At 43.9% G+C, this 13590-nt stretch overlaps 1 protein-coding gene across 1 annotated transcript in view; it reads right to left on the bottom strand.

Moving 5' to 3' along the window:
* The window catches only part of jak1 (Janus kinase 1), a 112843-nt gene that overhangs the window by 37303 nt on the left and 61950 nt on the right, over positions 1 to 13590 (bottom strand). Inside the window, exons 9-13 of the mRNA XM_060919926.1 lie at positions 13446 to 13560; positions 9040 to 9238; positions 4054 to 4163; positions 501 to 656; positions 317 to 404 (exon numbers count right to left, since the gene is read on the bottom strand). Of these exons, the coding sequence (XP_060775909.1) occupies positions 317 to 404; positions 501 to 656; positions 4054 to 4163; positions 9040 to 9238; positions 13446 to 13560 (668 nt within the window). The remainder of the gene's footprint in view (positions 1 to 316; positions 405 to 500; positions 657 to 4053; positions 4164 to 9039; positions 9239 to 13445; positions 13561 to 13590) is intronic.

Below are 13590 nucleotides of genomic sequence, written 5' to 3'. Positions count from 1 at the left end.
CACACACACAAACAGACAGACACACGCACAGACACACGCGCGTGCACACAGACACACACACATACAAACAGACAGACACACGCACAGACACACGCGCGTGCACACAGACACACACACATACAAACAGACAGACACACGCACAGACACACGCGCGTGCACACAGACACACACACATACAAACAGACAGACATGCACAGACACACGCGCGTGCACACAGACACACACACATACAAACAGACAGACACATGCACAGACACAGACACACACACACACACACACAGACAGACAGACACACAGACAAATGTGCTGTACTCACTCTCCTGGTGACGTACACACACTCCATATAGCAAGGCAATGTGTTTGTGTGAGACCTGTCGCATCATGCTGGCTGTCTCAAAGAAGGCCTAGAGACCAAGTGAGAGAAGGAGGTTCATTTAATAACATGGGACAGAGAGACAGGATGAGAGAGACCGACAGAGAGGGAGGCGAGTCATTCTCACCAGAGATATGTCCCTGTGTCCAGAGCCGAGCACTTTCAGCACCACCTTCACCTCCTGGGATGCGTAGTAGCCCCCCAAATCATCCTCATCCTCACTTTTCATCTTCAGCACACCTGCATAGATGTTGGTTCTGGTGCCCAGACCCAAGTGTTCTCCCTAAACACCAGACCAACAAAATTAGCCGTTGATTTCTGCAGAAATCACTCAGTGCAGTTACAAAGCAAATGTAAAAATGATTTTAAAAACCGAGGCAAAATAAATGCTCCACTGTGTGCTGCGCAGTCCCATGTGAATATGCTAAAACGTGGCAGGTAAAATAGTGTATTAACTAGTTATTTTCTTATTGCCGTTTTGCAGTGGCCTTTATTTTAGTGTTTCCGCACACAGTGGAGTGCCATTATAACACAGTAGCTGGGATTCAAAGAATCTGACCGCGTTATGAGTGAATCCGTGTTATAGCGGTATGGAAAATCCGGCATGGCTCAAGTAGAAAACATTCTAGACTATGTATGTTATTTAAATAAATTTTATTTGCATGTATATACATATATAAAATTCATTCTTTACAAAACTTGTTTTTTCTATCGTGACATCCTATGTTTGCACTGCAAGGTATTAAAAATACAAGTTTTGGCTTGCTCTGAACAATTATGAGCATACTTCTCGCCAGCATAGTAGCACTGCCAAGTTAATTATATTGTTATAAAATAACAATAGCAGTGAGAAGACCATGGACAATCATGTAATAATTAACGTCATGTAATAACAAGTAAACTAGAAGTGTTCAAAGAAGAGAACAGTGATTATCGTGCAACGAGCACAGTTCAGCCATAGCGCATAACATTAGCGAAGAAGTCTGTAACTTTAGTTTGTTGAAATCTCATGCGGGCCTGTAGTCGGACCAAACGAAGCATGTTTCGTAGCTGCGTGACGTCCACCGTAGAAGGACCACTGCATTCAAACCATTTTAACACATTTTCAAGTAACTCTTCTTCCGAGTCTGAGACTGCTGAGTTCTCGAATGCAGCTGCATAAACTTAAATTTAAATTCTGGGAGCCATGAGCTGACCCTGTTACAACGGTTTTTGTGTAATAGCGATCCGTATTATAACGGCACTCCACTGTACCTGCTGTTTGCACACTTTATACATTGCACACACAGCACATACACTTCCACCCAGATTAATGGATAATTTATGAATTATGCATCCATATTCTTGGATACTGAAAGTTTATTTTTCTGCCCTGTGTATAGTTTGTACGTGCATTTTTTTTTGTATATAATATTTAGCAGATGTTACATGTTCATACATGTCCAGTATTTTGTTAGTGAACCTACCACAAGAATTTCAGTACAGTGGTGCTTGAAAGTTTGTGAACCCTTTAGAATTTTCGATATTTCTGCATAAATATGGCCTAAAACATCATCAGATTTTCACACAAGTCCTAAAAGTAGATAAAGAGAACCCAGTTAAACAAATGAGACAAAAATAACTTACTTGGTCATTTATTTATTGAGGAAAATGATCCAATAGTACATATCTGTGAGTGGCAAAAGTATGTGAACCTTTGCTTTCAGTATCTGGTGTGACCCCCTTGTGCAGCAATAACTGCAACTAAACGTTTCTGGTAACTGTTGATCAGTCCTGCACACCGGCTTGGAGGAATTTTAGCCCATTCCTCCGTACAGAACAGCTTCAGCTCTGGGATGTTGGTGGGTTTCCTCACATGAACTGCTCGCTTCAGGTCCTTCCACAACACTTCCATTGGATTAAGGTCAGGACTTTGACTTGGCCATTCCAAAACATTAACTTTATTCTTCTTTAACCATTCTTTGGTAGAACGACTTGTGTGCTTAGGGTCGTTGTCTTGCTGCATGACCCACCTTCTCTTGAGATTCAGTTCATGGACAGATGTCCTGACACTTTCCTTCAGAATTTGCTGGTATAATTCAGAATTCATTGTTCCATCAATGATGGCAAGCCGTCCTGGCCCAGATGCAGCAAAACAGGCCCAAACCATGATACTACCACCACCATGTTTCACAGATGGGATAAGGTTCTTATGCTGGAATGCAGCGTTTTCCTTTCTCCAAACATAACGTTTCTCATTTAAACCAAAAAGTTCTATTTTGGTCTCATCCATCCACAAAACATTTTTCCAATAGCCTTCTGGCTTGTCCACATGATCTTTAGCAAACTGCAGATGAGCAGCAATGTTCTTTTTGGAGAGCAGTGGCTTTCTCCTTCCAACCCTGCCATGCACACCATTGTTGTTCAGTGCTCTCCTGATGGTGGACTCATGAACATTAACATTAGCCAATGTGAGAGAGGCCTTCAGTTGCTTAGAAGTTACCCTGGGGCCCTTTGTGACCTCGCCGACTATCACACGCCTTGCTCTTGGAGTGATCTTTGTTGGTCGACCACTCCTGGGGAGGGTAACAATGGTCTTGAGTTTCCTCCATTTATACACAATCTGTCTGACTGTGGATTGGTGGAGTCCAAACTCTTTAGAGATGGTTTTGTAACCTTTTCCAGCCTGATGAGCATCAACAACGCTTTTTCTGAGCTCCTCAGAAATCTCCTTTGTTCGTGCCATGATACACTTCCACAAACGTGTTGTGAAGATCAGACTTTGATAGATCCCTGTTCTTTAAATAAAACAGGGTGCCCACTCACACCTGATTGTCATCCCATTGATGGAAAACACCTGACTCTAATTTCACCTTCAAATTAACTGCTAATCCTAGAGATTCACATACTTTTGCCACTCACAGATATATAATATTGGGTCATTTTCCTGAATAAATAAATGACCAAGTATAATATCTTTGTCTCATTTGTTTAACTGGGTTCTCTTTATCTACTTTTAGGACTTGTGTGAAAATCTGATGTTGTTTTAGGTCATATTTATGCAGAAATATAGAAAATTCTAAAGGGTTCACAAACTTTCAAGCACCACTGCATATACATTTTCCATGTGTCAACTGCTCAAATGACAAATAAAAGACTCTGACTTTGTTCTTGATCCCAAAAAGACTTCTTTTCATCAGTACACACCTCAATGCACCTAGGCAAAAAAACAAACAAGCCGACAATCCATTCCTCCACGTCAGATCTTGCCTCAGCTGAATAGTACTGTTGAAAGCATGTTATCTTTACAGCACTGATATGCATCACATCACTGTCATACATATAAAGTAAATTCTTTTACGTGGAATGTCGACGTTTTTCTGTATCATCAAAGAAGAACAGAAAAACAACAGACATGGCTCATGCTCTACAGCTGCGAAAAAACAGGTTTGTTGAGCGATAGTCTGAAAAATAACCTCTATACGATATGACAGAAATCCTTGATGATGAGGGACAACTTTAATTCATGTCCATCTCACTACACTGCAATACAGTGATCTGAAGAAGTCGTCAGACCTGTCCTTCAAGGTAAAACATAACCTCACATTAATTGAGCTTGAGGATGCTGCAAAACACTGTGATGTCCTATATAATGTATGGTTATGGTTCATAGTGTATAACGTAGAGGTGCATGGTTGTACCTGGACAATCTCCTCTTTAAGGATGCGGTGGAAGCTCAGCTGGCTGACTTGAGGCTGTTTCTGTGGGACGGGCTCTCTGTCCGAGGTCAGCACCAAAAGGTTGGAAACCTCTGAAAGACAGAGTGAAAAAGGCCTGTGATCGGTGAAGAAGGAACAGTGTAAGCTCCTTGACTGGTCTCAATATGCAGCTTGATTGGTCTCTGCCTAGGAAGTGTGAAGAGTAATAATCCAAATCAAATTATAAGAGCGTGCGAGTTTGCACAAGTGTGCGAGGCACGTGGAAATAGTTAAAATAAACTCTTGTAAATCTGCAAGAAACCTATTCAGAACGAGTTAGTGTATTTATATCAGGTCGGCCTGTGGTTAGCTTGCGTGTACGTGGGCGACTCTACTATGCACTGCTGTCATAAACGTCTGTGTGTGTGCGCGCGCGTGCGCGCATGTGTGTGTTTTCGTTCTACAGTGGTTGCCTGCAGGAGGAGGAAGTCATCTGGTGTCACAGAATACATATAAAATATAAACACTGCATGTTTGTCTTTAAGGGATGGCAGGGAAAGACACTTTATACTCCAGCTCTCTGTGCATCTTATATGCATGTGTTTTGCAACATTCGATTCTTTTTTTTTTTTTGGATTAAATTACATTGGAAAATATGTTCCATACACACGCTTGCTTTAGTACCTGAAGGCAGGGCAAAATGTTTCACAACAAGCCTTTCTGAGATCAAGAGACAAGAGCTGAACAACAACGGAAACCACATTTACCACGATTCCTGCCTGACACTAATGTCTCAGCATGTACTCTTACGGCATGGAGATGTAAACAAAACGGCATGGCCGCCACATACTATTTTGCTTTTTTGGCCTCAACTTGGTTGAATGTTTGGATAAATGTATTTCTGTGTGTGTGTGTGTGTGTGTGAAGAAGGCTTTATTTGTCACATCTGCATGAAATTCCTCCTCTATATTTAAACACACATGCACGCACAAGTAAGCAAGAAGCGCACACACACACACACACACACAGAGCAGTGGGCAGCTATACTACAGCACCCGGGGAGCACTTGGAGGTTAGGTGCCTTGCTCAAGGGCACTTTAGCCATGATACAGACTGAGGGGGAAAGTGTTGTCCATTCCTCCACCTCCCCTCACTTTTCCCTGTCGGTCCTGGGAATCGAACCAGCAACCGTTTGGTCCCTCTGGACCCTTTCTCTAACCTTCAGGCCACAGCTGCCCCCCCAGCGTGTTTCTGCATCTCTCATGTGTGTATGTGTCTCCATGTGTGCATGATACAGAGGGAGGGAGAAAGTGCTGTTCATTCACTCACCTCCCCTCACTGTCTCCTGCCGGTCCCGGGAATCGAACCGACGACCATTTTGTCCCTCTCTCTAACCTTCAGGCCACAGCTGCCCCCCAGTGTGTGTCTGCATCTCTCACATGTGTGTGTGTGTGTCTCCGTGTGCCACTCTGTATACGCATGTCTCAGTTTGTGTGTCTCTGTCTACAAGTTTCTCCATGTCTGTATCAGCGGCTGACTAATTAGCCTGGCCAGTTCTTTAGACCAGTATCAATCATTTTATGGTAATCAGTCAGTCGATCAGCCTGCAAGCATGGCTGATTAATAAAACTGCTTGAATTTTTTGGTTTCGTAGGACACGAAAACTAGAAACGGTTGCCATTTTCATCACTAGTCTCGAAAAGAAAATACTTAGCCCAAGTAAAAACTGAATTTATCTGATTTTAAGGAGTTTAATGTTTTTGCACAAATCCTTCACATGCACTCTCCACACATGCTCACATATGCATGCACTCTCAACGGGCAACCATAATTGCTAAAATCTGTGCTCATAAATAAAAACAAAAATTCAAATGCTGCTAGTCCACGAATGATGTCATTGCAGCAGATATAATAATAATCATCTCATCTCATCATCTCTAGCCGCTTTATCCTGTTCTACAGGGTCGCAGGCAAGCTGGAGCCTATCCCAGCTGACTACGGGCGAAAGGCGGGGTACACCCTGGACAAGTCGACAGGTCATCACAGGGCTGACACATAGACACAGACAACCATTCACACTCACATTCACACCTACGCTCAATTTAGAGTCACCAGTTAACCTAACCTGACTGTCTTTGGACTGTGGGGGAAACCGGAGCACCCGGAGGAAACCCACGCGGACAACATGCAAACTCCGCACAGAAAGGCCCTCGCCGGCCACGGGGCTCAAACCCGGACCTTCTTGCTGTGAGGCGACAGCGCTAACCACTACACCACCGTGCCGCATAATAAGTACAATTTATATAGCGCCTTTCTCAAAACCCAAGGTCGCTTTACAATTATAGGGAGGGGGAAAAAAAAAAGTCCACCAAATAAAGGTCAGGATGTCATTCCAATGGTGTAGCAGCCACGGTCCCACCAAAAGGTGCATGAAAACAAGTCCCACACCGCCAGCACAGCCGCCGGGCAACATCACTCGGAGCACCACGACATGGATCCATAAAGCGAGCACAGACGCACCGCCATGCAGAGCGCTGGTATGTCCCAAACCGCTTGCACAGCCGCCGCGACGCCACCGAGCAACATCGCTTGGCACATCACGCCAAGCACTAAAGCACCGCTGCACAGAGCGCTGGACAACCTCGATGTTAAAGGAGTACGCCACCCCCAGGTGAAATTGAGTCAGTCCCTAGAGTTGGATGAGTGAGCGAAAGCGTTTTGTAGCCGACCCAGCCATTGCCCTGATCTAGAAACGCCCCGGTTAGCTTTAGCTTAGCGTAGTCGCTGTAATCCGGCGTGTCCAGCTAGCATGTCGTTGCAGAAGTGAATCAAATAACTCAAGATTTTTTATAATTATTTCTCATGACCTGTACATTCACATCGAGTACACATATCAATGCAAATTAACACGAAGGGATTTACTAGACCAATTTATATCTGGAACTATTTTCGGCCACAGCACAGGCAAAGCACCGCTGCAGGCGCAAAGACACCACGCAGCACCTGAAAACCCTCAACAAAATAGTTCCAGATATAAATTGGTCTAGTAAATCCCTTTGTGTTAATTTGCATTGATATGTGTACTCGATGTGAATGTACAGGTCATGAGAAATAATTATAAAAAATCTTGAGTTATTTGATTCACTTTTGCAACGACATGCTAGCTGGACACGCCGGATTACAGCGACTACGCTAAGCTAAAGCTAACCAGGGCGTTTCTAGATCAGGGCAATGGCTGGGTCGGCTACAAAACGCTTTCGCTCACTCATCCAACTCTAGGGACTGCAGGGACTGACTCAATTTCACCTGGGGGTGGCGTACTCCTTTAAAATGAGCAACAAGCTCACTGCAGTCCATAGCGAGGAGCACAGGCATCACCCACGGCGAACCGAGGCCTGGAGGGAACCGACGCCCAAAACTGGGTCTGGAGCCACAGCACAACCAGCGGACAAAAACGCTCAAACAAAAACAAACATCAAACTACAAAAAAAAAAAAAAGAGAAAAATAAAAAGCTCCGTTCAAGCGGCACGGTGGTGTAGTGGTTCGCACTGTCGCCTCACAGCAAGAAGGTTCTGGGTTCAAGCCCAGCAGCCGGCGAAGGCCTTTCTGTGTGGAGTTTGCATGTTCTCCCCGTGTCTGCGTGGGTTTCCTCCTCCACAGTCCAAAGACTAATTGGTGGCTCTAAATTGACCGTGAGTGTGAACGGTTGTGTGTCTTTCTGTGTCAGCCCTGCGATGACCTGGCGACTTGTCCAGGGTGTACCCCGCCTCTCGCCCATACTCAGCCGGGATAGGCTCCAGCTTGCCCGCGACCCTGCACAGGATAAGCGGCTACAGATAATGGATGGATGGAAGCTCCGTTCAAAAGTTAAGCAAGTGTACGGTGATTCCCTTTGTTATTATACTGTTTGACGGTATCTGGAGGGGGCTTATAAAGGGCGTCATATTAGCCATTTGCCTCCTGATTCAAATATCAGCACTGACCACATAATCAAGTGTAGTGCATAAAGTTTCCAGAGAAGCAGGATGTTTCGGATGAATACACATCAACTGTGCAAGCAAAGCGCTCCTAATCCTGTAGTGAACCAAGCAGCAGTTTGATACAGTATGTAATCCTTGTACACGGGCAACAGCAGCAGCAGCGACAGAGTTCATCTTTCAGTCTCTCTGAAGGAAGCTAAAGGTCTTTGTGGGCCTGGACCCACCTGTGCCACAAGCACAACTTATTAATGGGAGCAGTTCCACCAGGCATGTTATTACAGAAACACTGGGAGGCTGCAGTGAGGTGCGACTGTGTAAGCCTGACTGTGTAGAAGACCCACCATGCACCCATGACATTTCAGAACATGTGCTAAACTTGCATGTGAGTGAATAATTATTATTATTATTAAACACAGGGGCGGCACGGTGGTGTAGTGGTTAGCGCCGTCGCCTCACAGCAAGAAGGTCCAGGTTTGAGCCCTGTGGCTGGCGAGGGCCTTTCTGTGTGGAGTTTGTATGTTCTCCCCGTGTCCACATGGGTTTCCTCCGGGTGCTCCGGTTTCCCCCACAGTCCAAAGACATGCAGGTTAGGTTAACTGGTGACTCTAAATTGACCGTAGGTGTGAATGTGAGTGTGAATGGTTGTCTGTGTCTATGTGTCAGCCCTGTGATGACCTGGCGACTTGTCCAGGGTGTACCCCGCCTTTCACCCGTAGTCAGCTGGGATAGGCTCCAGCTTGCCTGCGGCCCTGTAGAACAGGATAAAGCGGCTAGAGATAATGAGATGAGATGAGATTATTAAACACGAGGCATATGTTGAATGTGCCAGTGTGGATACGGAGTCAATTTTTTTTTTGTCCTGTTGATGTACCCAAGGTCACAGCCTTTTCATCAGCAATGCTGTACCTGCCTGGATATAAATCATCAGGCTTAACAGCTGTCACTGTTCTTGAGTGCTCATGGCTGCAAAGTGTCGTGTCAGAGTGATCACGTGTGGACGCGCCGTACCTCGGGGCTGCGGAGGACAGCAGCGGCGCAGCTGAAAGCGCAGGTTCTCTGTGCGGAGGCTCTGACCCTGCAGGTGCTCCAGCAACTCTTTTAGACTCCTCCTGAAGGTTTCGGTCCCAAAAAGCCTGTAGCCCTGAGAGTTCACCTCGATCTGGAAGTTCTTATACTGAGGAACAGGCCTGGACTGGCACAAGTCCAGCTGAGCGAGAGAAGAAAGAAGGAACAGAAAGGGATGCACAAAAACACCATAATTGGACTTTATAATGCTGCCACCAAATTTGGAGTTTGATCTAACATTCAGATCACTCAACAGTGCAAGAGACGTATGCTTTACATTATTTTCTCTCGACTGACTCCATGCACTCTAAATTTTTATTGGTTGACCAGTAATTGCAAAAATGCAGTCAACCAATCTACTTTCCAATAGATAAGCAAAAACTGATAAACGGCACTGATAAACGATGTCTCAGTTTAGAGGCTATTTTACTAGCGCATTATCAATCCTCACAATCAGCAGTCTGAGGCTACAAATTACATTTCCAGCTTCAATGCTTTTTAAGGCTACACTGCTAACAACGAAAGCAAACCAAAAAAAAAAAAATCATCCCAATAAAAGAGCAAAATAAGAAATCTCTGTATCATATCAGACTATTTAAGGATGCACAAATTCTTTAAAGCTAGACTGCCTTTCAGATTTTTCCAAGTGAAGGTCATAAAAAGAATTTTCCCTGACACCCATTTATTTTTGTTTAGTGGACTGAAAGCTACTGAATTCGAATCACAGACTTCCAATTTTATTAGGGTTTTTTACAAATTAGAACAATTAATGAATTAAGGCCACATGTCCCTAAATTCTCCGCTATTTTTTCCTACTTCACCATGACGCAATACCAGATACTACGTGGTGGGCTTTCCCTGTTCGCGCAAGGCATTGTGGGATACAAATTTGAAACAGGAGAGAAAAATGTCGGACGTCAGTGTGCGGATGAAACGTGCACTGCAAAAAACTGAATTTGAGGAGAAAATTCCTTAATACTAGTGAAGTTATCTTGCTGCATGGACAGACCATTTTACCTGATAAGACATCCTGGAATAAGTTGGTTACAATCTAGAACTAGTTTTAATAATCTCAGAGTTGGCGTCTTGTATTCTCCTACACTGCAAAAATGATATCAAGTTAGAATATCTTGAAAATAGTTGAAATGATCGAGCATTTCCTATTAAAAAAAATACAAGACGCCAACTCTGAGATTATTAAAACTAGTTCTAGATTGTAACCAACTTATTCCAAGATGTCTTGTCAGGTAAAATGATCTGTCCATGCAGCAAGATAACTTCACTAGTATTAAAGAATTTTCTCCTCAAATTCAGTTTTTTGCAGTGTGGAAGACCGACTACAGTAACGGAAAGCGAGAAGAAAAGACGTTATGTTGCGAAGGAAAGGAAACGCAGGACCAAACTAATAAATATCGGCGGTCAGCGAGCAGCTCGGTGTGATCGGCTGTTCGTTTAGCGACAGAATGATGGAACGGTCAGCGCACGGTCAAAGGTAAACCTGTAGATGGCAGTAATGCAACACTGTGGATGCCGGCTGCGGTAAAACCCAAAAGAAGAAGAAGGTAAACCTGCGCATGCGCACATGGACTTCCTCTGCGTGAAATGAGCGATTTTATGCACATTATTTGCTAGCGAATCCTCTCAAATTAAATAACTTCCCAGGCACAGAATGGCCTGATATTTTTGTGAGATATTACAGAAATAAACATGTATCACAATTTCAGAGGGAACTAAATTTCCCCGATTTTATGAAACCGAAAGGCCGTCTAGCTTTAATAGTACGTTAGGCTGGTATGTGCATGTATTTAAACGAATGGCTAATTTGCAGGTGGGATGGTATTAGTTCTTCATGCAGAGAGCCACTTTGGTACCTGACTGTGAAACAGTCCATATGCACTTGTTGAACATCCAAAACCACTCGAAAACCATGGCATTGGCAAGCATTTCTTTCTATAGAATGGCCTGGGTTTTTTACACATTGCAGAAATAATCGTACAACACAATGACCAAATTTCAGATGGAACTAAATTTCACTGATTTAATGAAATCGAAAGGCAGTCTAGCTTTAAATGCGCTCATGTGGATGACAAAATTCACAATGCAAGGATTTTTTTTTTTTTTAATTAAGCTTTAAATGACAGCAAAAACATAACTGTTGGGTTAATCAAATTCCTTTCAGGAGCACACCTCGACACTTAACCATAAACGTGACTTGGAAGTGCCGTTAAAGTAATTCAATTGACTGCAAAATTGGTTTAATCTGGCCTGAAAAGTTTTAATTAAGCCTCCTTTCTTTACCGTTTGCCTCACTTTTTTTCCCCTCTGCCCTGATTAGTCGACATCCCCACATCAGCCACTAGTGAACGTGCTGGTTGAGTAATCTATAGACCCCTTCGCAGTAAACGTCATTCATACAAAAGCGGAAATTGCGCGCGCAGCCTGGACCCAAAAAAGACTCAGAAATGCCTAGTTGTTGTGTTGTCGGGTGTCAGAATTGTAGCAGTGATGGGGTTAAAATGTTCAGAATTCCAGCAGGATCTCACCCATTCCAAAAAAATCGCCGAGGTCTATGGCTACAAGCCATCAAACGTGTAGACTGGGATGAAAGCACTATCAAAAATGTGCGGGTTTGCAGCGCCCACTTCATCACAGGTAAGATCAGGCTATTTATTAAATCTTTTTTATTCTTTCTAGTCTTCGTTTATTGATGTAGCAAAATACTTTGGTAACGTTTGTCTGATTAGCTGGGTCATAGTTACACAATGTAATGAATATTGTTAGCATGTTAACTTAGCTTTGCGTGCAATTTTGTTTGTAGGAGAGGTCTCGCTTGACTCAAGCAGTCCAGATTTTGTGCCATCATTATTTGTGTATGCCGAAAATCACAATTTTAAAGCAAGGATGGAAAGGTAAAATTGTGTGCCCTCACTCTAAATGCCAACTTACGTTGACTGCTCTAACCTAGCTCCCGCCCCGTTCAGTTTCATTTCTGCTCTCTGCCTCTCGCTTTTTACGCAGCTCTGATTTCTCTTAGCTGCACTCTTTACACTATCATTCCTTTCATGCCATTCCCTCCTGCAAATTGCTGTTTAGTGTTGGTATTTGCTGTTGTAGCTAAAGCCACATTGCCATCACATCACTGGCATAATTTGATTAAAACAAAATGAATATGAATGTCCCATTGTTAATCAAGTTGTACATGCCCGCACATAACATAATCTCTCTCTCTGTTTGTGCCATGCCCCAAAGGGCCTAGACGAACCCAAACGTCCAATCTATAATTTTTCCTCGTATGCGAGCAGTGTCCCAGACTGTTCTCGGTGTTGCTTTTGGAAAATTGTCCAGGAAAGTTTTACGTTGTCTGCCCCTTGCGCGTTTTCCCGTGATTTTCCCCGAAAGGGCAAGGTCCTCCAATTGCTGCTTTCGAATCACGTGGCCGACGAAACTGGTCTGTCGGCGTTCGATCGTACGTAGAAGCTGCCGTTCTTGCTGGATCCTGTTGAGTACCTCGTCGTTGGTGACTCGATCGATATAGGAGATTCTCAACATGCGTCTGTAGAGCCACATTTCTGTAGCCTCAATGTTGCGCCGGGTTTCGGCAGTGAAAGTCCATGCCTCGCAGCCATACAAAAGTACTGACCAAACGTAGCATTTAAGAAGACGAACTCTGGTTGGCACTGAAAGTGAGCGATCTGCGAGGATTGGCCGTAGGCGATCGAACGAATCCTTCGCTAGAGTGATACGCCGACGGATTTCCTTCTTACTTCGACCATCCGAGGTGACTAGAGCGCCGAGGTAAATAAATTGGGAGACTTGTTCAATCGGGACAGTGACGAGTTTGAGCGAGCAGACCGGTTCTGGTGTTGACTTTGAGATGACCATGGTTTTTGTCTTAACATAACAATCATATGCGTCTAAAGACTTGTAGGCACGAAGTTTTTCGTGGGTGTACACTGAAGTCTTGTCAATAAGGTACGAGTATATATCTGGCCATTGTATACCAGGGAACTTACTAACATCGTCCGTCCACTCTTTAATAAATGCGGATCCGGTAGGCGATGTCCACTTGTTAGAGTTAACTTATTTATGTAGCATTCTCGATCTTGTAACGACAATTGTTTGGCATAATCTGACAGCTCATAATGCCGGTCTATGGGCAGCGCCATTGTTTCTGAGTCCAGGCTGCGCGCGCATCCTAGCAGCGGTCGGTTTGTTTACAAACATGCGAAGGGGTCTATTCAACCTCTACCATACAGTGCAGTTTTAAATAAACATAATAATAAAATCATTTATACTCCAAACTATATATTTTCTTCTTCACCATGAATAACTATATATATATGGACTACCTCCATGCAGACGACAGTCATGATGATATAATCATAGTCTGTACAGCTCCATCGCAGGACATAGGAGCCCTCTTCATTGCCCTCCTGCCTCAGTTTGTGAATGGCATACTCCGTGCTGTACACAGAATTAACATGCAGGAGATTA

Source organism: Neoarius graeffei, chromosome 4 (assembly GCF_027579695.1).
Source record: "Neoarius graeffei isolate fNeoGra1 chromosome 4, fNeoGra1.pri, whole genome shotgun sequence".
NCBI classification, from domain to species: Eukaryota; Metazoa; Chordata; class Actinopteri; order Siluriformes; family Ariidae; genus Neoarius; species Neoarius graeffei.
Note: the sequence above shows the minus strand (reverse complement) of the source record. Positions and strands in the feature narration are given on the sequence as shown.